The sequence below is a fragment of the Pollicipes pollicipes genome, unplaced genomic scaffold (assembly GCF_011947565.3).
Source record: "Pollicipes pollicipes isolate AB1234 unplaced genomic scaffold, Ppol_2.1 Scaffold_6686;HRSCAF=7923_pilon_pilon_pilon, whole genome shotgun sequence".
Lineage (NCBI taxonomy): Eukaryota > Metazoa > Arthropoda > Thecostraca > Pollicipedomorpha > Pollicipedidae > Pollicipes > Pollicipes pollicipes.
The window spans coordinates 6,094,838-6,116,839 of NW_023596921.1; the positions used below are offsets into that span (position 1 = coordinate 6,094,838).

Below are 22,002 nucleotides of genomic sequence, written 5' to 3' on the forward strand. Positions count from 1 at the left end.
AAAGTCGATTTTGAGTCGGCTCTAATTCGGACACAGGGAGATGCGGCTCTGTATCGGAATGGACCCTGAAGCCGCACTGCCGATGGCAACAGCATAACATATGAACTGCTTTCAAGGTTACAAAAAGCGAACAGTTGAAATATTTTTGAAGAGCCAGTAAACCATCCAACTTAACCTTGGCTACACATATCACAAGCATGCGAACAGGTGTTGTTCACATGTATAGCTGGGTCGAATTATCAGCGACTGTAGTCGATGACCACCCCCGATCTGACCTGGGCACATCAAAACCGATTTCACCCTGACCCACACATAATTTGACTGATTCTGGGTCGACCCTGGACTGAATACAGAGTCCAACACTACTTTGATAGGACGAACCACTGTTAAGCAGCTGAGACACAGAGCACCACACCCCTCTTGTCGCCGCAGGTAACCTGGGGTCGGGTCTACCCCAAGCCCCACTGCCGCGCCAGCTCACCTGTCGCCGCAGGTAACCTGGGGTCGGGTCTACCCCAAGCCCCACTGCCGCGCCAGCTCACCTGTTGCCGCAGGCTGTCCGGGGTCGGGTCTACCCCAAGCCCCACTGCCGCGCCAGCTCACCTGTCGCCGCAGGCTATCTGGGGTCGGGTCTACCCCAAGCCCCACTGCCGCGCCAGCTCACCTGTTGCCGCAGGCTGTCCGGGGTCGGGTCTACCCCAAGCCCCACTGCCGCGCCAGCTCACCTGTCGCCGCAGGCTATCTGGGGTCGGGTCTACCCCAAGCCCCACTGCCGCACCAGCTCACCTGTCGCCGCAGGCTATCTGGGGTCGGGTCTACCCCAAGCCTCACTGCCGCACCAGCTCACCTGTCGCCGCAGGCTATCTGGGGTCGGGTCTACCCAAGCCCACGCGCCAGTCACCGTGCGCAGCTACTGGGTCGGTCTACCCAACCCCACTGGCACACTCGCCGCAGGCTATCTGGGGTCGGGTCTACCCCAAGCCCCACTGTCCGCACCAGCTCACCTGTTGCCGCAGCTATCCGTGGTCGTCTACCCAACCCCACTGTCCACCACTCCCTCGCGCAGCTTGGGTCTACCAAACTGCACATCATTGCGCAGTTCCGGGGTCGGTCTACCCAGCCCACTGCCGCACCAGCTCACCTGTCGATCACGTTGGCGATCTTCTGGCTGGGGAACTGCGTCAGTACCGAGGTGATGTTGTACGAGTACTGGTTGAGCAGCTGGCGAATACGCTTCTCGACGACGACCGGCACCCGGCCAGAGATGGACGAGATGATGTCCTGAGGGGGGGGGGGGGGGGGGCGTGCCAGCTCACAGGCGGCCTATTGGCTGGCGCAGGTGAGTACTATCTGCAGCATTGCAATGGATAGTGGACAGCAACGTTGCAGAAGAGCAGCAAAGAAGGACGCTCATGGCGCTGGTACCAGGAAAAAACACTGCAGCTTTGTGACATGTGAGCATTTAGAACTGGCCGAAACAGCATCGAAGCGAACAAAAGCAGCAACCAGCCTCACTGGCCAGCCCTCAACACCCGTGTAAATGTTACGCTAACTCGTCGCGCCGGTAGTGCTCAGGTGGGGAAGAAAGGGAAGGGAAGGGGAGGAGGAGGGAAATGGGAGGTGAAGGGGAGGTGAAGGGGAGGTGAAAGGAAGGGGAGAGGGAGATAGGAAACTGAGACGAGGCGTACCTGGAGCTCGAGCATCGGGAGCGCTGGGTCCCGCAGCGCCGCCATCACGCTCTCCACCGTCTCCTTCATGCGCGGTACAAATACCGGCTCGGGCAGACAGTATCCTGCGGCACAGACAGCAACACGCCTCAGCACGACGGTCAAACACGGAGCCGCCGCCTCAGCACGATAGACACGGGTAGCCACACAAACAGCTCATTGCGACGGACGGACGGACATGCAAAGGGCACTTCAGCACGGCCAGCAGACTAGAGGCGGCCCTCTTAGCACCGGCAACCCCAGCTACGGCAGCTGAAACTCTGCCGTTTGGCTGACCGTGGGGCAACGTTTGAGTTGAGGAAAAGAAAACCGTCACACGAGTGTTGCGAGTTGAAAAGCAGTTCAAGCTCTCTCCCGCTCCCGCTCCCGCTCCCGCTCCCGCTCCCGCTCCCGCTCCCGCTCCCGCTCCCGCTCCCGCTCCCGCTCCCGCTCCCGCTCCCGCTCCCGCTCCCGCTCCCGCTCCCGCTCCCGCTCCCGCTCCCGCTCCCGCTCCCGCTCCCGCTCCCGCTCCCGCTCCCGCTCCCGCTCCCGCTCCCGCTCCCGCTCCCGCTCCCGCTCCCGCTCCCGCCCGCTCCCGCTCCCGCTCCCGCTCCCGCTCCCGCTCCCGCTCCCGCTCCGCTCCCGCTCCGCTCCCGCTCCCGCTCCCGCTCCCCGCTCCCTCTCCCTCCCGCTCCCGCTCCGCTCCCGCCTCCGCTCCTCCGCTCCCCGCTCCCGCTCCGCTCCCGCTCCCGCTCCCGCTCCCCTCCCGCTCCCGCTCCGCTCCCGCTCCCGCTCCCCGCTCCCGCTCCCGCTCCGCTCCCGCTCCCGCTCACCGCTCCCGCTCCCGCCCCGCCCCGCTCCCCGTCCCGCTCCCGCTCCCGCTCCCCTCCCGCTCCCGCTCCCGCTCCGCTCCGCTCCGCTCCCGTCCCGCTCCCCGCCCCGCTATCTCCTCGCTCTCTCCCTCTCTCTCTCTCTCTCTCTCTCTCTCTCGCTCTCTCTCTCTCTCTCGATCTCCCTCTCTCTATCTTCTCTCTCTCTCCTCTTCAACTCTCTCCTCTCTCTCTCTCTCTCTCTCTCTCTCTCTCTTTCTCTCTCTCTCTCTCCGTTTTATACTGGTCACAAACACTTGATCCGTAGCCGCATTCTGCTAGATGGCAGCGACGCGAGAAAGTTAAATTCCGCGAACATAATGCTACACCAATTTTGCCAAATTATGCTGCCTGCTTGTCCAACTGCAGAGATCTGCGACATGCCCTTACTAGCCTGGTGACTACTTACTATGATTGCTACATTTAAGATCCTTGCAATGATTCGAGTAATCAGATCGTCGCCGCTGTATGTCCTGATCTGTAGAAAATGCTATAAATAATGCATTTAAAAGGACGTCCATTTAAATTCGCGGCAGACAGAACGGCTAATGTTTTTGTCACCCACCGTCCATTTCCGACATGCATCGGAAGGCTCTACCTTTCCGCCAAGGTGTTTGCTGGCCGTTTATCGGTGCTCAGCCAGCCTCGACTATGAGCGTCGCGTTTGCGAATTGAAAACGCACGCGATAATTAATGAACGTCACGAGCGCATATCAAGATCAACAACGTTGAAGAATTCGAGCGGGGCCCGGCGAGTCTCGTGACACCACAAAGGATTCCAGCAGGGCCCGGCGAGTCTCCCGACACCACACAGGATTCCAGCGGGGCCCCAGCGAGTCTCGCGACACCACACAGTTTTCCAGCAGGGGCCCGGCGAGACTCGTGACACCACAACAGGATTCCAGCGGGGCCCGGCAAGTCTCGCGACACCACACATGATTCCAGCGGGGCCCGGCAAGTCCCGTGACACCACACATGATTCCAGCGGGGCTCGGCGAGTCTCGTGACACCACACAGGTTTCCAGCGGGGGCCCGGCGAGTCTCGCCACATCACACAGGATTCCAGCGGGGCCCGGCGAGTCTCATGACACCGAACAGGATTCCAGCGGGGGCCCGGCGAGTCTCGTGACACCACACAGGATTCCAACGGGGCCCGGCGAGTCCCGTGACACCACAAAGGATTCCAGAGGGGGCCCGGCGAGTCTCGCCACACCACACAGGATTCCAGCGGGGCCCGGCGAGTGTCGCGACACCAAGCACGCCACTCAGGTCATGTCGACTGCAAGAAGCGGCCCATCTCCCGGTCATCCCTTGCGAATGGATCCTACTGATGCCGAATGTCGCACATCGATTGCTGTCAGCTAGCTGAGCGGCGCTGGGCGGCTCGCTCACGACACCAAGCAAACCGTCCCGCTGCCCCGCTGAACGGGACGAAGTTTTGCACGTCTGCCCTACAACACAATAAAATACGACAAATACCGGCCGACTGAATACGACCCCTGTCCGCGCCATAGCGTATGCGCTCTGAGTTCGCTGGCGCGGCAGATGGAAGCCACCGGCGGTGAAGCGGTTGGACGCCAGCGTCCACCACTACTTCTGTGGGAGCCGGCACTAAGTATAGGGGCGGTAGCGGGTCATGCGGCGATCCGCACGACATAGCCGAACGTGGAGTACTGCAGAGACTTCCCACATAAACTCACAGGAACAAGTCTACAAACGCAAAACGTAAAATGCTACGATCGACCTAATCTTTTAAGACATTTACGGTGGCCTGACTCAAAGTGCTGGTCCCAGTCACTGCGTCAAACTGGGCCAAGGCGCCCGCGTTCAGCAGACGCCTCGACGGCCGGCGGAGGTGACTCGCTAGTGACGCCCACACGGCTGATCAGCCTCGCTCTATGCCGCGACCGTATACGGCGCTGCATGGTGCTGCGCCTGAAGCCGCGTGGGTTCGCTCTCCGCCCCTCCCCTCCCACACAAACACACACCAGTGTTTCGGCGCGCTGCCGGACCGGCGCGCTGGTGCCCCGCGCTGCTGGGCTCCCCTCCCGACGCACGCGCCGCCGAGGTACAGCAGCGCCCCCTATGTCACGCCGCTCGCAGCGGACGAATGCCACGCCACACAGCCGGCGGCGGGCGTCGAGCCGGGCCCTCACGGCCGTGCGCCGAGCTCGCCCCCGGCCGCCTCTCACCACTGAGGATGTTCTCCAGCCGCTGCTTCTCGGAGTGGAAGCGCTGGTGGAGCTGGTCGCCGACCACCTTGAGGTCGCTCTTCACCTCAGGGAACTTGCCGGTGAAGCGGCGGGCGCGCGTCACACGGCTCGGGTCGTCCACCTGCCGCGGCCCGGCGGCAGGTCACAGGTCAAGGGCAAAAGGTCACCCGCCAATAGCCAATGACAGCGGTATGTGCTGCCTTTTTTCCTTTCTTTATATATATATATATATATATATATATATATATCAAGTAATAATATATGCATACATACATACGTGATAGTATAAGACGGTGCTTATGATAGCAATACAGCATGCAAGCACTGTCTTACGTAAGTGCAGAATGTTCCTCGCAAATGCACCGAACAACACGCAATATGTGATGGTCCTTTCATAACTTCGTCCATTTACGCTAAGAAGCAGACAGTTTGTGTATATGTGTCTATATACAAGGTTGGCACCTTCAGGTACATCTCAATACGTCATCTGCATGCCAGCTTGTTAAGTGAAAACCAATGCAATGCTACTGAAGACGACCATCACAACCGTTGCGATGCAGCCAACAGTTGCTTGCAGAACAGAGCAGTGTGTACATTATAACAGTGGGATATCCACAGCAGTTGCTGACAAACCAGCCGCACCGCACCCACCGACACAGAATCGGCGCTGCGTTTTGGCATGAGCGCACAGGCGGTAAACATCGAATGCAACCAACGCTGTTCACTGCCAGTGCGGCCGGCACCGGCGCCGCCTACCTCCAGCCGCGCGATGATGTTGCCGGCGTTGAGCACGGCGCCGGGTCGCTTGTTGTAGGTGATGACGCCCGACACCACGGTGTGGAGCGTCATCACCATCTTCATGACCTGCGCCACACACGGAGACGGGTCACGCCCGCGGCACGGAGGTTACTCAGACGCCAGCCTTGGGCGCAGAACACAGGTGATGGTGGAATGGGCGCAGAGAGCCTTGGTTATTGCCGTGCCTTATTAGAGCGGAGTGACCTAATTGAAGATACGCCACCAGCGGCGTCTCTTTTTCACTTGAGCTGCCGTGTTGGCAAACACGCATACCACATCACGTATTACCTTAAACGAAAAGGCGTTAGCTATCTTCAAGACCAGATGCTCTTCACATGGTCGCAACGCACTCCGCACCGTCTCAAAAAGATGGCCGCCACAATATACGTATGGCGCAGAGACCATTCTCAATCCCGGATCGCATCCTTTGCAGCGGCAAGGTAACCCAGTGGCCACGCAGCTGATCAGTTGACATGAACGTCCCCTCCGCAACAGCCCCCCCCCCCCCCCCCCCACCCTCCAACCCACCCCCACACACGGCGTCCCCCTCCCAGTGCCCTCCATCTGTCGGGCAGACCTCGATCTCGCAGTAGGGCTGGCCGGCGGCCACGTGACCTCCGTCGTCGAGCAGGTAGTTGATGAGCTTGCCGGCTGAGGGCGCGCGTAGAATGGTGGGGTCGTTCTCCTTCTCGAACACCACCGTCTGGTTGCCGATCACCACCCGGTAACTGTGGCACCAGCGGGGGTCACCAGCGCGGATCGCCGCCACGGCAAGTGCTGACGAGTGCTGACGTGGCCCAGCTACCGCCAGAGCAGCTAGGCCGGCCTCACAGAGCTGCACCGCTAAGCAATACTGTGCCGCACGACACTGCTGTCACACCTGCGTCACACCTCCGTCACACGCCACACCGCCGTCACAAGCTACACCACCGTCACACGCCACACCCTCGTCACATGCCACACCGCTGTCACACGCCACACCGCCGTCACACGCCACACTACCGTCAACGCCACAATATCACAACATGCCACACCGCTGTCACACATATCACCGTCACACGCCACACTACCGTCACACGCCACACCGCCGTCACATGCCACACCGCCGTCACACGCCACACCAGCGCAACATCATCATCACACACCACACCATCGTCACATGCCACACCACCGTTACAAGCCACACCGCCGTCACGCGCCACATCGCCGTCACACGCCACAATGCCGTCATTTGCCACCATCGTCACATGCCACACCACCGTCACATGCCACACCACCGTCACACGCCACACTACCGCCACATCACTGTCACATGCAACACCACCGCCACATTGTCACACCACCGTCACACCCCATACCACCGTCACACAGCACACCACCGCCCACATCACCGTCACACGCCACACCGCTGTCACACGCCACACCACCGTCAGACGCCACACCACCGTCACATGCAACACCACTGTCATAAGCCACACCATCGTCACATGCCACACTGCTGTCACACGCCACACAGCCGTCACACGCCACACCACCGTCACCCGTCACACTGCTGTTACACGCCACACAGCCGTCACATGCCACACCATCGTCATACGCCACATCACCACCACACCGCCGTCACACGCCAGACCACCGTCACACACCACACCGCCGTCACACGCCAGACCACCGTCACACACCACACCGCCGTCACACGCCACACCACCGCTGCACCAATGCCCCACCGAACCGCTGCCACGCACCACTCAGCTACCCCACGCCACACAGTATCCAGGTACCAGACGATTACCGCAGACCGTTCCAAATCGCCAGCTATGCCACCGCTCGTGCTAGACAAGCCGTGCGGGTCACATGTGACGGAGCGGCGCCGGCGGCGTCAGGGTGGGGCGTGCCGGTGGGCCAGGCGAGACACACACAACGTGCCCCGGTGACAGCGGTGGCAGCGGTGGCAGCGGCGGACGGGCGGGCGGGCGGGCGGGCGGGCGCGGCCGGCACTGCACACTTGGACTCACCGGCGCTGGCGCCGGCGGCACCGCGCGCCAGGGCGCGGCGTGAGGGCGCTGCGGGGACGGGACCGCGCTGAGGACCACCGACCACGCGTCGGTGGTGTGGGGCGCCCTTCGCACGGCACGGGAGGCAAACATCACGCGCAACTCGCAACGCTTTACGTACGGAATCGTGTGCGACTTCACACCGGTGACATGCGCACGAGGCCGCACCCCGACGTAAAGTAACAGTCAGCACTGGTCACGACTGGGAGGAGATTCCCATGACTATACCAGTCGGTGTGTCGGCATTCTCTGTCCCTTCAGCAGTGATTTCACCCATCGGCGAGCACCCACCTGTCCACCTCCTCCTTCATGTAGGTGTTGAAGCTCATGCCGTCGACGGAGAGCAGCATGGAGCTGTCCCTCATCCGGTGCACCTCGATCTCCTTGTACGAGTCGTTCAGCGACAGGAAGTAGTGATTCGGCCCCGTCCTCGAGGCGCGCACCACGTACTTGATCCCGTCCAGTATCAGCTCCACGTCCACGGAGTTCATCAGAGAAGACATCGGCAAGATCTGGCCCCTGGGCACCGGCGGGGCGGGTCACAAGACAGCGCCAGCGGTCTCGCCGATGCGCCCAGGCTAGTCCGCGCCAGACGACAACGCGGTGTACCGCGCTGAGTCGCGCGCTCGTCCCACAGTCGATGTTTTAGCTAGTCTGGTGAATAAGTGCACTCACCTAAACAAGCAGTACTTCTGTAATTTAATTGAACACCTCCGATTATGAAACTGAGGGACCACATCCATTATATTCACTATGTTCCGATGCCTTACAATGGCGATTGCTCGTTAGTGTCTATATATAGTTCATCATAGTTGGACATCAACGGACAATTTCCCCAGCCAACCACACACCATCGCGGTGTGCCCTGGCCCATCTGACCCTCGCCCACCACGGCGCCCGGCAGAGCGCACGCACTTCTCGAGCGAGTTCTGGAACTTCTGGGAGGCGCTGGCGATGGTCTGGTCGGCGATGTGCAGCGAGCCGCAGATCACACCCACCATGGTGTCCGGCTTCTCGGCCTGCATGCGCTCGGCGATCAGCCGGTCCAGCCAAGCCGTCGAGATGTCGTTGTTCTGCCGGAGAGGGGCTCGTCACCGTTCGCTCGGCTGGGCCCAGCCCGACTCGGCAGACATCGGCGGGGATGGTGACAATGGTGACAATGTGGTGACAACTTAGGTCGGGATTACGTCGTACTTGTAGGGATTTGTTTGTTCCTGGGCGAGAGGCACTCTTCAATATGTGTTGAATGAGCACTATCTGGCACTCATGCAGCTTTCAAAATGTGTTCAAAGGCTGTTGTCAGACATTCATGCACGGTTAAAGTTCTCTTCAAAGCATCTCTTCCAGATATTCAACAAATCCGCCCTAGGACGTGGTATCTGGGTCATGCGGACCAATTGGACTGTGTCACAAACAACTATTATCCAAATAGACATCCCAGACGGCAACGTCGTGAGCTCCTGTAAAGCTCACGTCGCCGTAGATGGCTGTCCCACGCGCCGCACCAGATAACGGCGCCACATGGCCACCTATTCCAAGTCTGGCGGCGTTCTGGGACGGGGAAGCCGCTGCTCAATACCTGGAACGTGTCCGTCTCCAGGAGAGTAATGAGGATCTCCACGGTGCTCCTGAACTCGGCCCGGATCGTCAGCTCCTTCAGAGCGATCACCATGTTTCTGTAACACGAGTTTGGTGGGTCAAAGCACGGGAGTTTGAAGAGTCAGACGCAGGTTAACACCTCAAGATGGGAGGTCTGCAGCGCTGGCAGCTCCAGATCCCTGGGTCATTCATCCCCGCCGGTAAATACCAATGCCCGTAGCGGGACATTCAGCAGAGCAGGACACTCCGGCAGAATCCAGGGCCGGCGCCGCCTCTCTGTATTCCCTGTGACGGGGATGGAACCCCGCGTCTTCCGATCGCCACACCACTGTCCATACGCCCTCACTGTTCCTCGTCGCGTGACTTCGATCTCAAACACGCTTTGTCAGTACCCACCAGCCGCTGAGGACACCAGCTTCCCCACAGCCCGCCCAGCAGACGGGGAGGTCAACCAAACCGCCCTTGAGCCGCTCACAAACCCCTTAATACGAGTAACGGGGCTTCACCAGGAGCCAGCCAGCCGCTGGGACTGTGTCCCCGCGCCGTCCGACGACCCGTTCCCACCACTCACTCGCGCGCCTCCTCGCGGTTGTCGCCCCAGGAGAAGCAGTGGCCGAACTGCGAGTCGGCGAACTCGTGCAGACCGCCGCTAGCCGGCCACACTGAAGTAGCCCCAGACATTCTTGCTGCTACGGAACGTCAGCTCCTCAACGGTGCCCGAGCTGGGCTTGAAGCCTGCCGCCAGACAGCGCGGTCAGAGTCAAGCAGAGGTTGAACGCCGGCCGGAGCAGACGATCAGACGGGTAGGCAGGCGGCCGTGCGGCCGAGCAGGCAGCGGAGGCGGCGACCAGCGAGTGGCTGGGCGCAGCGGACGAAACCAAACTCGGGACCAAAAAGCAGCAACGGTGACCGGCGACTATTGAGATGTAACGGAATGTACAGGAGCAGCAAGAAAGGGCGGCTTCACGAGTTGCCAAGCGACTCAAGGGTGGCTCTCTTTCGACAGTGCAGACGGCCCCAACACGGCACTTGACAGGCCGAGTCGTCTCCGACCGCGCCACCACGTCCGCCTGGCGCCGTGCTGCCCGTCAGCGGCGGCGGCGCCCCTCCGCCGCGTCACCAGACGCCGCGCTGCTGACCGGACCTCGCGCACCACTCACCCTCGTCCGGGTTCTCGCTGGTGATGCGGGCGGCGATCACGTGACCGAACGGCATCTTGCGCCGCCGGATGTCGTCGAAGTTGATGATGGAATCGCCCCAGGGCGACTCGCCCCACAGCAGGCGCACGCACTTGATCCGGCGCAGGGGAATCCCCATGGCGATCTGCGACGGGCCATCCAGTCACCGTCTCAGCGCACGGCTGGGTGGTGTAATCATCAGAATGACCGGGTCTCCCGTGGCGAACGGCGATGTGGTGAGCACAGCGAACAACATGCGGTTACTGGCCAGTTATTACCCGGGCCTTGTTTGGCATTACCGACCAGGTAGGCGTCCACCGCCCGACCGTATCTTGATAACCCGCGCTGTTAAACCCATTGCATTCTGTGCCATGTGTCGCATAACTCAGGCCGTTCCAAAATGACATAGGCAGCGGAGGTCACTAGTGGCATAGCCTAATGGTACAGCCCATCAGCACAACTGGCAGACGAAACTTAACCGTTACCGAAACCCAACCAACCATTGCCGAGGCCCCCGAGCCGAGCCCTGCCCCCCCCCCCCCTCCCTCCCTCCCTCCCTCCCCCTCCACCTACCCACCCACGCAGTCTTTCACCTGCAGCTGGCCGGCCGGTAGGTTGATGTCAGTGATCATCTCCGTGCAGGGATGCTCCACCTGCAGGCGCGGGTTCAGCTCGAGGAAGTAGAAGTGGCCGTGCTCGTCGAACAGATACTCGACGGTGCCGGCACTCACGTAGCCCACCATCTTGGCCAGTCGCACGGCGGCCTGGCGGGTGGGACGGCGGCCGGTCAGCCACCCGCCCCAGCGCCGCTTGCCCAGGGCGTCGATTATCCACGCCAGCCGGCGTATGGGCGCCACGCACAATACACGTCCCATTCATACAGACCTGCTGGGGCTGTAGGACATGGTTGGTTAGGTGTAAAGCATCAATCAACGACGCGTAATCTACGGAGCCAATAAAGCAGTGGAATGCGACAGAAGTCTGCGAGTGCGACAGCGACCGCATATCCAGCATAACCGCCGCATCACCAATGCTTCATCGACAACCTCCAACATCCCCTAGCAATGCTCATGACGACTGACGGCGGTTGCACGCGTCCTGACCACGGCAGATAGCATCACGACAGACCACCGCCACCACCACCCAGCCCGCAAGCGCTCCACTGTCACGGACGGCACCAGCAGGCGCTGCCGCCACCACCCGACCTGCTCCATGCGCTCGAAGACGTCCGGTTCGGCGATGATACAGGGCGCCTCCTCAATGATCTTCTGGTGTCGCCGCTGGATGGAGCAGTCGCGGCCGAACAGCGAGATAGCCGTGCCGTACTGGTCCGCCAGCAGCTGCACCTCCAGGTGGCGCGCGCGCGTCGCCATCTTCATCACGAAAATCGGAGACCCCGGCACCTCCGTGCGCACCTGTCGCACACGAGATGCTGGGAGCTTGGTACGTGACACGGGAATGTTAACAGACGACCTCCAGCCCCCGCCAGCTGTGCATTCCAACAGCCAAGCAGTCACTGCATACTAAGACAACACTTATGACCCCTGCTCGCGCACACGTTCGTTAATACGCCAATGACGATTACCACCACGCACCGGCAATGCCATCCGCATGACGCAGGCCGCCGCGTACATCGTCACACCAATCGCCCCCTTACGGCCGCCCCCTCGGACCACGGCCGCCACCCACCTGGCGGTACTGGTTGAAGAACTGGTCCTCGGACTCCACCTTACGGATACCCTTGCCGCCGCCGCCCTCGGACGCCTTGATCATGACCGGAAAACCGATGCGACGGGCGGCCTCGAGGCCCTGCTCCTCGCTGGCCACGCAGCCGGCCTTGTAGAGCTCGGACGAGATGCGCAGCGAGCCGTGGCCTTCGTCTTTCTCGCTCCACTGCGCCTTCAGACCTGCCCGAGTGCCAGCGCGCGGATGAGAGGCGGGCCTGCGCTATCTGGCCATTTGGGATCTGGGGAAATTATGCTGCACGTAAAAACGCACAGTACGCACTCTCAGAACAACGCCATGCTAGGCCGGAGAACGCGGTCATAAGCAATGGTACACATATTTGTCTATGTTTACGTCAACAAGTATTCGCCTGAGCCGGCCTATGGAATGCGGGAACGTCTCCGAAGATCAGAAAACTCTCACCGGAGCCGGACCAGGGCATCGTCGGAATGTCGGCCGTCTGCGCCACGATGCTGGAGGCGATCTTGTCACCCAGCGCCCACATGGCCTTCTCCGGCGGCCCGATGAAAACGATGTTGTTCTTGTGCAGCAGCTCGGGCAGCTTCGGGTTCTCCGAGGCGTGGCCCCAGCCGGCCCACACCGCCTGCACCGACATCCGCTTGGCGATGTCGACGATCAACTCGACGTTGGCGTAGTTGTTATTGTTGGTGCCCCCCGGCACCGGCACGTAGTGGTCGGCCATGCGGATGTACTCAGCGTTGGCTGCCGGGGTCGGACCGGTCAGAGGTCAGGCCCGCTCAGCACCGGCCGGAGCCCGGCGCCCGGCACGGAGCGCCGTCGGCACGCGGGCGCGAGGGAGCCCTGTCACGTCCGCCGGTACTAGACCGACCAGGCGCACGGACCTGCCGAGGCAGCGGAGGTGGCGGGCCAGCCACGTGCAGACCACGTGCGCTGGCGATGGCTCGGGGCGCTACCCCCACCCGATGCATCATCCACAAAAATCCACAATAACGGATTCCACACCTACATCTACAATAACGGATTTGGGGGCGTGACGGTCTCAGCGAGTTGGCACACCCCAACCTTGACATTCAAGCTGCTGGTGTCGGGCATACGCTATCAGGAATCCGCTACGCACCCGGCTCGCACTATGCAAAGCTCCATATGTTGCGGCAATCAGAATAAAAAACGGATGCAAGCGAGCTAAGCGAGCTTTGCGATACGCTTGGTGCGCATCAACAACACAGGCTGGCCGTACCGCCGACGGTCCTTGTCACGCCCGTATCAGGGGACTCCGCACGCCGAGTAGACGCTATCTCCAATCCCCACACTGTTGGACAAATACTACAAAGCCGAGCACAGCTGGTGGCCGCGCGCCAAGCAGGACCTCCCGCCGCGACCTTTCGAAGATAAACCAGCGACGCTGCGCTGATTGTGACGGACCTTTCATGTCTTCAGGCGTCACCATGGCGACGAAGCGGATGACCTTCTCGTTGCGGAACATCTCGTACGCCCAGCGTCGTATGGATCGCATGCACTTGACGGCAGCGATGCCATTGTTGGCGATCAGTATCTGCGGAGCGCGGCACGCGTGACGCTGGCCACTTGAACGACGTAAACGAGTAGGGTTTCGATCAGTACGACATTTCTGGTGGTCCATGCATGTGGTCTGGTGGTCCGGTGGAAGCCGCCGCGATTGCAGCCAAGATGTGTCTTGGTATTCAATGACGACGAAAGGGAAAAAGCATTTCGATAACTTGGTGGTGTCCACCACCTGGTGTCCAAAAGACAGGATTTCCACCATCTTGGATACCATGTATCGATGGTTCCATATTATTGACAGGTATCTTTGTACATATTGCCGTTGTTTTGTGCATAGGGCAGTCACTTTTCCAGGCAAAACATAGCAGTACAGGTTGCCAACGTGAAAATTATAGTGGAGGCGAGGATAGTTTCAGAGGATCCAACAAGTCTCTGATCTACCTGAACCAGCTGATCGCACCCCGATCCACCAAATCCCTGATCCCCCTGACCTGGCCAATCACACCCAGATCCATCAAATCCCTGATCCACCTGACCTGGCCAATCACACCCAGATCCATCAAATCCCTGATCCACCTGACCTGGCCAATCACACCCAGATCCATCAAATCTCTGATCCACCTGACCTGGCCAATCACACCCAGATCCATCAAATCCCTGATCCACCTGACCTGGCCAATCACACCCTGATCCACCAAATCCCTGATCCACCTGACCTGGCCAATCACACCCAGATCCATCCAATCTCTGATCCACCTGACCTGGCCAATCACACCCAGATCCATCAAATCCCTGATCCACCTGACCTGGCCAATCGCACCCTGATCCACCAAATCCCTGATCCACCTGACCTGGCCAATCACACCCAGATGCATCAAATCTCTGACCCAATCAAAATTAGGTGGAGTTTTATGTTTTACTTCACTTTTGTGTTGTACTCCATACATGATAATTATGGTGGTGTCAGACCACTTACCCTGTTGATAGCTTTGTTGCCTCCCAGCCGTTTTACCAGTTCTTCAGGAGTAGCCACTACTATATGTTGCTTCATTTGGTTGGATGATCTATTGGGCATATCTTCACTTTGTGTGGTTGCCTTTTCACCAGACATTTTGCCTGCCAAAGAAACCAGACATATTATAAACACAGTATCATTACTGACCAGCGCAGGAGTTTGTATCACAACTGTCCTATGAGTCAAGTGCAGGACCAAGCTTTATGATATAACACACCACAGTTGATGATCAATCACGGTCAGTCACCACAAGCCCATCAATCCCAGTCATTGTCTGCAGGCAGCTGGTGCATTTATGGGTGGGAGTATTTCAGTGATTCAGTGATATCTCAGTGATTCATAGATGGCGCATTCACCCTCACCGTTTAGCAGGTGCAAGACACAAGCATGCACGCACTAACGCGTGCGTGCGTGCATGCGTGTGTGCGTGCGTGCGTGCGTGCGTGCGTGCGTGTGTGCGTGCGTGCGTGCGTGCGTGCGTGCGTGTGTGCGTGCATGTGTGCGTGAGTGTGTGTGTGTGTGTGTGGTCATGTATTATATATATATATATATATATATATATATATATATATATATAACTATACAAAACCTTGGGTTACCAACACCTGCAGTCAGTCCTTAAAACATAGGCAAAGTGGGTAAATTTGTGGTTTGTGATCAAGCATGCATGACAGGCTGAACACATCTGCAAATACTCTCAGCATACATTTTCTCCTCCATTCAATGGTTTGGCAGTCTTGTGTCCTACATCATATGGGCTGACTGGACTGGGCCTCAGCACAGTTTTCCTCTTTTGCCCAGGTTTTTCACAATAAGTGAATTTTATGGCTCTGATGTTAATCAAATGAGACCTATTTCTTCCAATCTTAACTGACATAAAAATTTAACCTGATTTAAATGATTTGCATGTAGATGCATGAATATTGATGCTGCCAAACAATAAAAGCAGTGTGTGTGCTGCTCACAACACTAAGCACCAGCATGTGTGTGTGTGTCATTGGCACTTTACAATGCACTCAGCTGCTGAGATCACCTGCCTCTCACCCTGACAGGAAGGGCAGGCACTATGAGGAATCAAACCCTGTACCTCTGGTTTCCCAGACACCCAGTGGTTAACACAGACACATAACACAGACATGTTAACCACTACACTACCAGCACCTCACTAACTGAGCACAAGCAAAACATGGTTGGTAGCAAATATATTAGCATCTGAAGAGCATCATGCCCTACCTATGGGGATGACAAATGTCCTCTCATATAAGGGGCCTGCAGTCATGTTTTGTTATATCTGTCCTGTCAACACCCATAAACAAATATACTTTTCAAAAAGTAAGGGACCAGCCCCTCCCTCCCTTGCCCCCCCCCCCCCCCTGCCTCAATCTCTAAGCCCCAGTGGCCATACCACTCAAGTTGGGAGCCTTCCTGGCATTCAAATAAAGCTTTTCTAACTTCTGGACTAGCCAAGTAGATAATTGGATGAACACTGGTAACCAAGAACCAAATGTAGCAATAAAATGCACATGATGATAAATTTTAAATGGTGAACACTAAAGGAATTAAAAATGCTACTTTGGAATGCTCTGAAAAAGGCAGACCAGAATAAAGGCAGACCAACAAATTTAAAAACTTTACAAGATAACAATGTGTGAGGTAAAGTCATAATGTTGCATACAAAATTGTATACACCATCAGGATGTCTCCAAAGAAAACATATCTTAAAGATTTCATCCAAACCTTTTTAATGGATTGGCTTCATGGATCAAAGCTAAGCAGTGCTTGCTGTATGAGTAATGGCTCCTCACAACTACCCATTTTATTTTGGGTCAACTCAATAAATCTCTAGCAAAAGTTTAGCAACATGTTATGTACTGCAAAGTTTGCCTGCCCTTTGACCAAGGCCTTTAGCATGTTCACTGCCAGCTACAAGCAACAAGCCATTCCCATCATGGGAGAATAGCCCTTCCAGACAATAATATATCACCACTTACCACAGGGGCTTTGTATCACCAAAATTCAATTGATAGTTAACATATCACCACCGATTCAACAACAACCACCCAGCCATCAGGGTTCTCTCTCTTACTTTGGTACTCAGCAACTCATGCAAGGGTATATTTGCCAAAACAGCTCGGGAGATGGGGAAGGGGGGGGGGGGGGAATGACACTTAGTCATGTGAAAATGACAAACTTATCAAACTTTCATGCAAGGTACAATGTTCACGGATGTAACGCACTTGTGCCACGTATTAAAAAAGGAGGAGACTGATAGCAAACCTTCGAAGGGACAGGGGGCCGTAAACTTATCCATAGGATAAGAAATTGCAACCTTGCACACACGCCCAGCACAAGCTCAGGACACACTTACGATGATCCTAAATGGAATGGGCTGTAATCCGAGTGAACATTAAGTTGGATGTTCCTGACAACAAAGAGCACCATTCCCCTCGCACCGAACCACTCCAAAAGAGCCGGCTTAATCAACCCCAGCCATCAACTCGCCATACAAACATTGTCAAGGGCAATGTGTCGTCCTTGAAAATCCTGCGGCGCGTTCAGCGCACGTCGCTCGTGAATGGCGATAATGGGGCTATAAAATACTGCAACAGTTAAATACACCTGCATTCGTCGTTTACCAATGCGTATTCACCCGATTGAAAGTGAAAGGGCAGAAGGCTGGCCAGCATCTAACAGGTTATTGGATAAACTTTGGGAGAAGTGCATGAGTAAAGCATTCTTTACGTAATGTCAGCTGCTCATATGAGCAACACCGTGCCGCCTTGAGCGGTGAGCCAGCGGGTGATACCGTTTGGCAAACCGCATTAGACTTGGAAGGCCTGTTTAAGGAGACCACATTGTTTCAGCTTCTCGTGTGTGCAAAGGGAGGAAACCCATTTGTGGACCAGTCCATCACAAACCAAAGTCATAGATCTCAAAGAATTGCAGTTGCTGGTGCTCCATAAAAGGGGCAACGTCCGTCCGTGACGACGTCCGTCGCGTTCCTGAAACTTTCCCAGAATGCAGAGCCTACGCACTGTAAAAAGCAAACGGGTGGGTCCCGTATGGGTAAAACTTATGGGGAATGGGTAACTGGTGGGTGTGGGCTAGAGGGACTTCACGGGTTGGGTAAATTCATAGATGCACGCACGCATAGATGTAAACCCGGCCATGTGATGTATTTTATGCATCATATGATTGCGGTTCCGGATAAAAAAAATCCCCGATTGGGGATATCGAGGCCCTTTGGTTAGATTTAAAGACCTTCGTGAATCGGAAGCGTTCTGTTTTGGATTAAGAAACTTCTCTGTGCATTAGGAGGCCCTTGTCTGCAATAGTAGACCCTATTTTAGGTTATCGAGACCCTTGTCTGAATAATCAAAAGGCCTCCATTCTGGTACTATATTGGTTTTATTTTGTTTTTTTGCTTGTCCTTGATGCCACTCCCCTTGAATACGACACTGTTCTGGAGGCGACCTTGTGTGGAGGCCTCATTTCGCCCAGGAGCCCCCCCCCCCGAAAAATATTACCCTCCTCGCCCCCAAATCAAAATCCGTGGCGCCACCACTGACCGTGTGTGCATCAAAAGAGACAGCTTCATTTAGTCTATAAAACCATACTATGCGATTGCAACCATTTTGTACTACATCCGCGAAAAGCGATCCCGTAGATGTGCCACTCGATGCAATTCGGAATAGGGCGCAAAACCGCGGAGCTGTTGGGGTTTATTGGCGTTTTAGGGCGCGTCGACCCCAGTGGTCATTTTGCGCCCAATTGCGGAGCTGTCGCGAGCCCGTTGCGATCAATTCTCAATCCTGTCAATTTTGAAAGTGAAGGGCTTAAGGCAAACGTCCTGTGACCTATTATAGCCTGACCCAACTTATCTTGTAGAAATGTAGGTCTTGCTAGTTGTCAAATGTTGAAGTGATAGAGAAGCCCAGTGTCTACATAATGACTTTTTCATCCACACACGCATGAGGCCGTCATTTCGGAAGATATGCAAATTTTACAACACTTCAACCGACCTAAAAGGCCAGCCAGCCCTTGGGTATGTCAGTGAAACTTACATAAAATGAAGGCTACTAGATGTAGATGCCACTATCCACATGACGGTAACACCTACATACCCATACAGTGGGTCAGCACGTCCTTAGAAGCAAACTTGTCCGATTTGGGCCCCTTTTTAGGTAAAAATTGCAGATTTTGAGCTGAATATGAGGCCCTAGAATAATTGTATTGTACATTTAAGGGACCAAGGGTGTCAGAAAGGTTATTAGGATCGGAAGTCTGGGCCTCCTTAAACAAAATTGGACCTCCTGATTTAGGGCATGGGCTACTTAATTTATAAAGGTGGTCGCATGGTCCAGAAAATGGGTCCATTGCTGCAGAAAAGTCCTCTGAGCCCAATTTGGCGTCATCTAGCTCAGCTATAAGGGTTCTCATTATTTGAATTTATGTAATCCATAAGAGTCTTAGAGTCGTAATCCATAAGAATATGTTTCGTTGGGGGATGATGAGCATCGCGCCGCCGAAGGATTCCGAGCCCTGTTCCAGCCAGCCGGCAGATTTCGCTAAGCATCCAGTCGGGCCGGTCCGGGCGGAGCCGGTCCACCACATGGCGAAAGGCCGACTGACGGGCTGCATTGCGCGCGCGTGCGTTGGCTCGCCATTGCGTTGCTCATTACAAGGTAGCGGACGTGGGTTTTGTGATCATCAAGTTTTCACATGCATTAGTACGCAAACTTATAAATGAAGGCAGTGCAAGATTACGGTAAGCACGTAAAAAGGGTTGCACGACTTAAGTGTTACAACAAAAACTCTGACCGACACAAGCGCTACATTACCTGTCCTGTCAGCATTTATACACGACATTTGTGCTGCGCGACAAAACGTATGCTGTACAAAATTGTGCTCGTCATCACTCCAACTGCAAACGTCTATACAGTATTTACTTATGCGCAACATTACTTCTACTGCAAGAACTTGAACACGACATTAATGCCACACGACAAATCTCATCCTTCAAAAACTTAAACCCGTCATCACCTTTGCCGCGCTCGTCACTATCTCCATCGGTTAACAACCCGAGCCCCCGTGCAGCGCGACACAGGCGTGATCATCCGCACCTCGGGGCCCGCGCTATCAACCGGCTGGTTGCGGCCGAGTGGCCGGAACTAGCACAGCTGCGGTGGCTGTGTTGGTCCTACGTGAAACGTCGGTGCCGGCATCAAGGTGATGCCGACCCGGACTGACAGGAAGGGAAGCGCGTCCAGAGAGGAACAGATCACGCAGATCGAGAAATACTCTGTTGTCTGCACCTCTACGGCAAAAACATATACAGCCATTGCTTACGCACGTCATTAATTCTACTGCAAAGACTTATACGCGCTAGTGACGCTACGGCAGACTGGTGGTCAAGTCTTTGATACAAATCTAATGACTGGTTAACGCTCTTTTGCAGCATGAGTTTTATTCGTGTAGTTATGGTGTCGTGTGTTTTTTTAATAGAACAATTGTCGCGTATAACTGAAGACTGCAAGGCTCGCTTCCTGTCAGGCTAGTCTTTAAAACTATTTCTATGTGGTTTCCCGACTTCCAGGCATGTAGCTGACAAAGCGATTGCACAGAGACGTGTTTGCGTTTAATTATGTATGGCGTTTGACGTGTACGCTGGCCTCCACGTTCCGCGATCGATTCATCGATGACGCACCAGCACCACGCCAACGTCAGCGGCTGGTCGTAGGAACCTTGCCTCGCCTCGCCTCCCCTCGCCCGCGGCCGTCGCCAGCCGCCTCCCATTCACGCGACTCCCGGGCCACCCTCGTACGAGCGGCATCCACCAATCAGGAGTCGGCTGAGCGGAGGCGCGGCCGCTGCCCACCGCGCCGTCGTCAGCTGACTGCCCGAGGGGACGGCGGGCGACGGGCGCGTGGCTTTGTCCGTCGACAGCCGGGAAAAGGAGTAAGGTATGCGTAGCGCGCCCCCATGCGGCGTGCGCCGGTCACCGTAGGACCGCGATGGGGTGCAGGTGACCGACAGCTGCGTGTGACGTCACCAGACAGTAGGCGGCGGACGAGACGTCTGCTGCTGCCGGGCGCTACAGAGGGATCGCGTTGCCGCAAATTATCCTGCCCTTCGCGAGGAGCGCCACGCGGACAAGTGGGCTGTGGTGGCCATGACCAATGCTCTATCTCTCTCACAACGGATAGTTGACATGTTCCCACACCTGAATAGAGCGGTCATAAACGGCCAGTGAGCGAAACCTAATGCGGATCACCCCAATAGGGGTGCCGATAGTCCAATGGTTTAGTCACGCGTCCGCATAACCACCCTGAGAGGCAGGTGACGCCATACAGCCTCAGCAGCTGTGCGTCGTTACGCCCCAATGAAGAGGATCATCCCATAACGACGCACGTGTCCACGTGCTGACCGGCCTGATGACAACAGCACCGGGCGTGGAACGAGCTGAAACATGCAAGGCATACAATGCTACCACGCCACACTGTGCGTCTGTGGCACCTTAGGTGGCACCTTTAGATAGGTGGCACCTTCCACTGACTGAGCGGATTGCTACGGTCTTAAAATCCGTCTGGTATACACTTTGGCCCCAGAATTACCAGGACGGGTCCCAAAAGCAGGACACGTACGGATCTGAGGCCCTGGTAGAGATTGTCTCTGGTGCACCATTTCGCGTTTTAGTAGGTATATGGCATTTGCATGTTGTATTAGTTTGCACCAGTGTGCCATTGCGATAATGTGCTTTGAACCATAGTGAAGAGCTCGCCTCTCCTGCGCGGGAAGCACTTCAGTGGATTGCAGAGAAAACAGTGTGACAGTGGGCCGAGACCCGGTCAAAACCGATTTCACTTACTTTTCATACAAGTTTTCATGCTCCTCGTGCTCCTAGTCCCACGTGAAAAGTTAATCACGACTTACCGGAACGGCTTAGTTCCAGGTAAGCCCTTCACGCGGATACCGGCTCACAGTTCATAGGATACGCCATGGGATTTGGACCGGAGCAGAACAGAACTAGGTGGCACATTTTTTGGCATGGTTTTGCTTCACTTAAAAATTGTCGTACTGCAATTTCCTATATGTAAAAAATATCTTTCTAAGATAAATAACATTTTATCATGATGTCAATGGCTACGATGCGCAGAAGTTCGCATCAGCATACATTTTTTAACAAATGTATTCGTGTGCGGAGCTTTGCACTCATATAGTATTATTGTCGCATTTAAGACGTGTGCGGAGCTTCGTATTTCGTATTGTATCCCTTAGCATATCTGTTGGCATAGCAATTTTTGCAGTATTTTCCTCCATCCTACCCCCTGAACTTCGTGTT

General features: G+C 56.2%; 1 protein-coding gene across 1 annotated transcript in view; it reads right to left on the reverse strand.

Annotated features, from left to right (window-relative positions):
• Positions 1-22,002, reverse strand: part of ACC (acetyl-CoA carboxylase) — a 70,857-nt gene that overhangs the window by 42,663 nt on the left and 6,192 nt on the right. The window contains 17 exon segments of the mRNA XM_037230945.1: positions 1,142-1,281; positions 1,689-1,792; positions 4,768-4,909; positions 5,545-5,652; positions 6,164-6,314; positions 7,932-8,159; positions 8,556-8,713; positions 9,220-9,316; positions 9,811-9,893; positions 9,895-9,974; positions 10,400-10,562; positions 11,011-11,181; positions 11,623-11,832; positions 12,107-12,324; positions 12,566-12,865; positions 13,547-13,676; positions 14,622-14,761. Coding sequence (XP_037086840.1) covers positions 1,142-1,281; positions 1,689-1,792; positions 4,768-4,909; positions 5,545-5,652; positions 6,164-6,314; positions 7,932-8,159; positions 8,556-8,713; positions 9,220-9,316; positions 9,811-9,893; positions 9,895-9,974; positions 10,400-10,562; positions 11,011-11,181; positions 11,623-11,832; positions 12,107-12,324; positions 12,566-12,865; positions 13,547-13,676; positions 14,622-14,756 — 2,618 coding nt within the window. The 5' untranslated portion in view covers positions 14,757-14,761.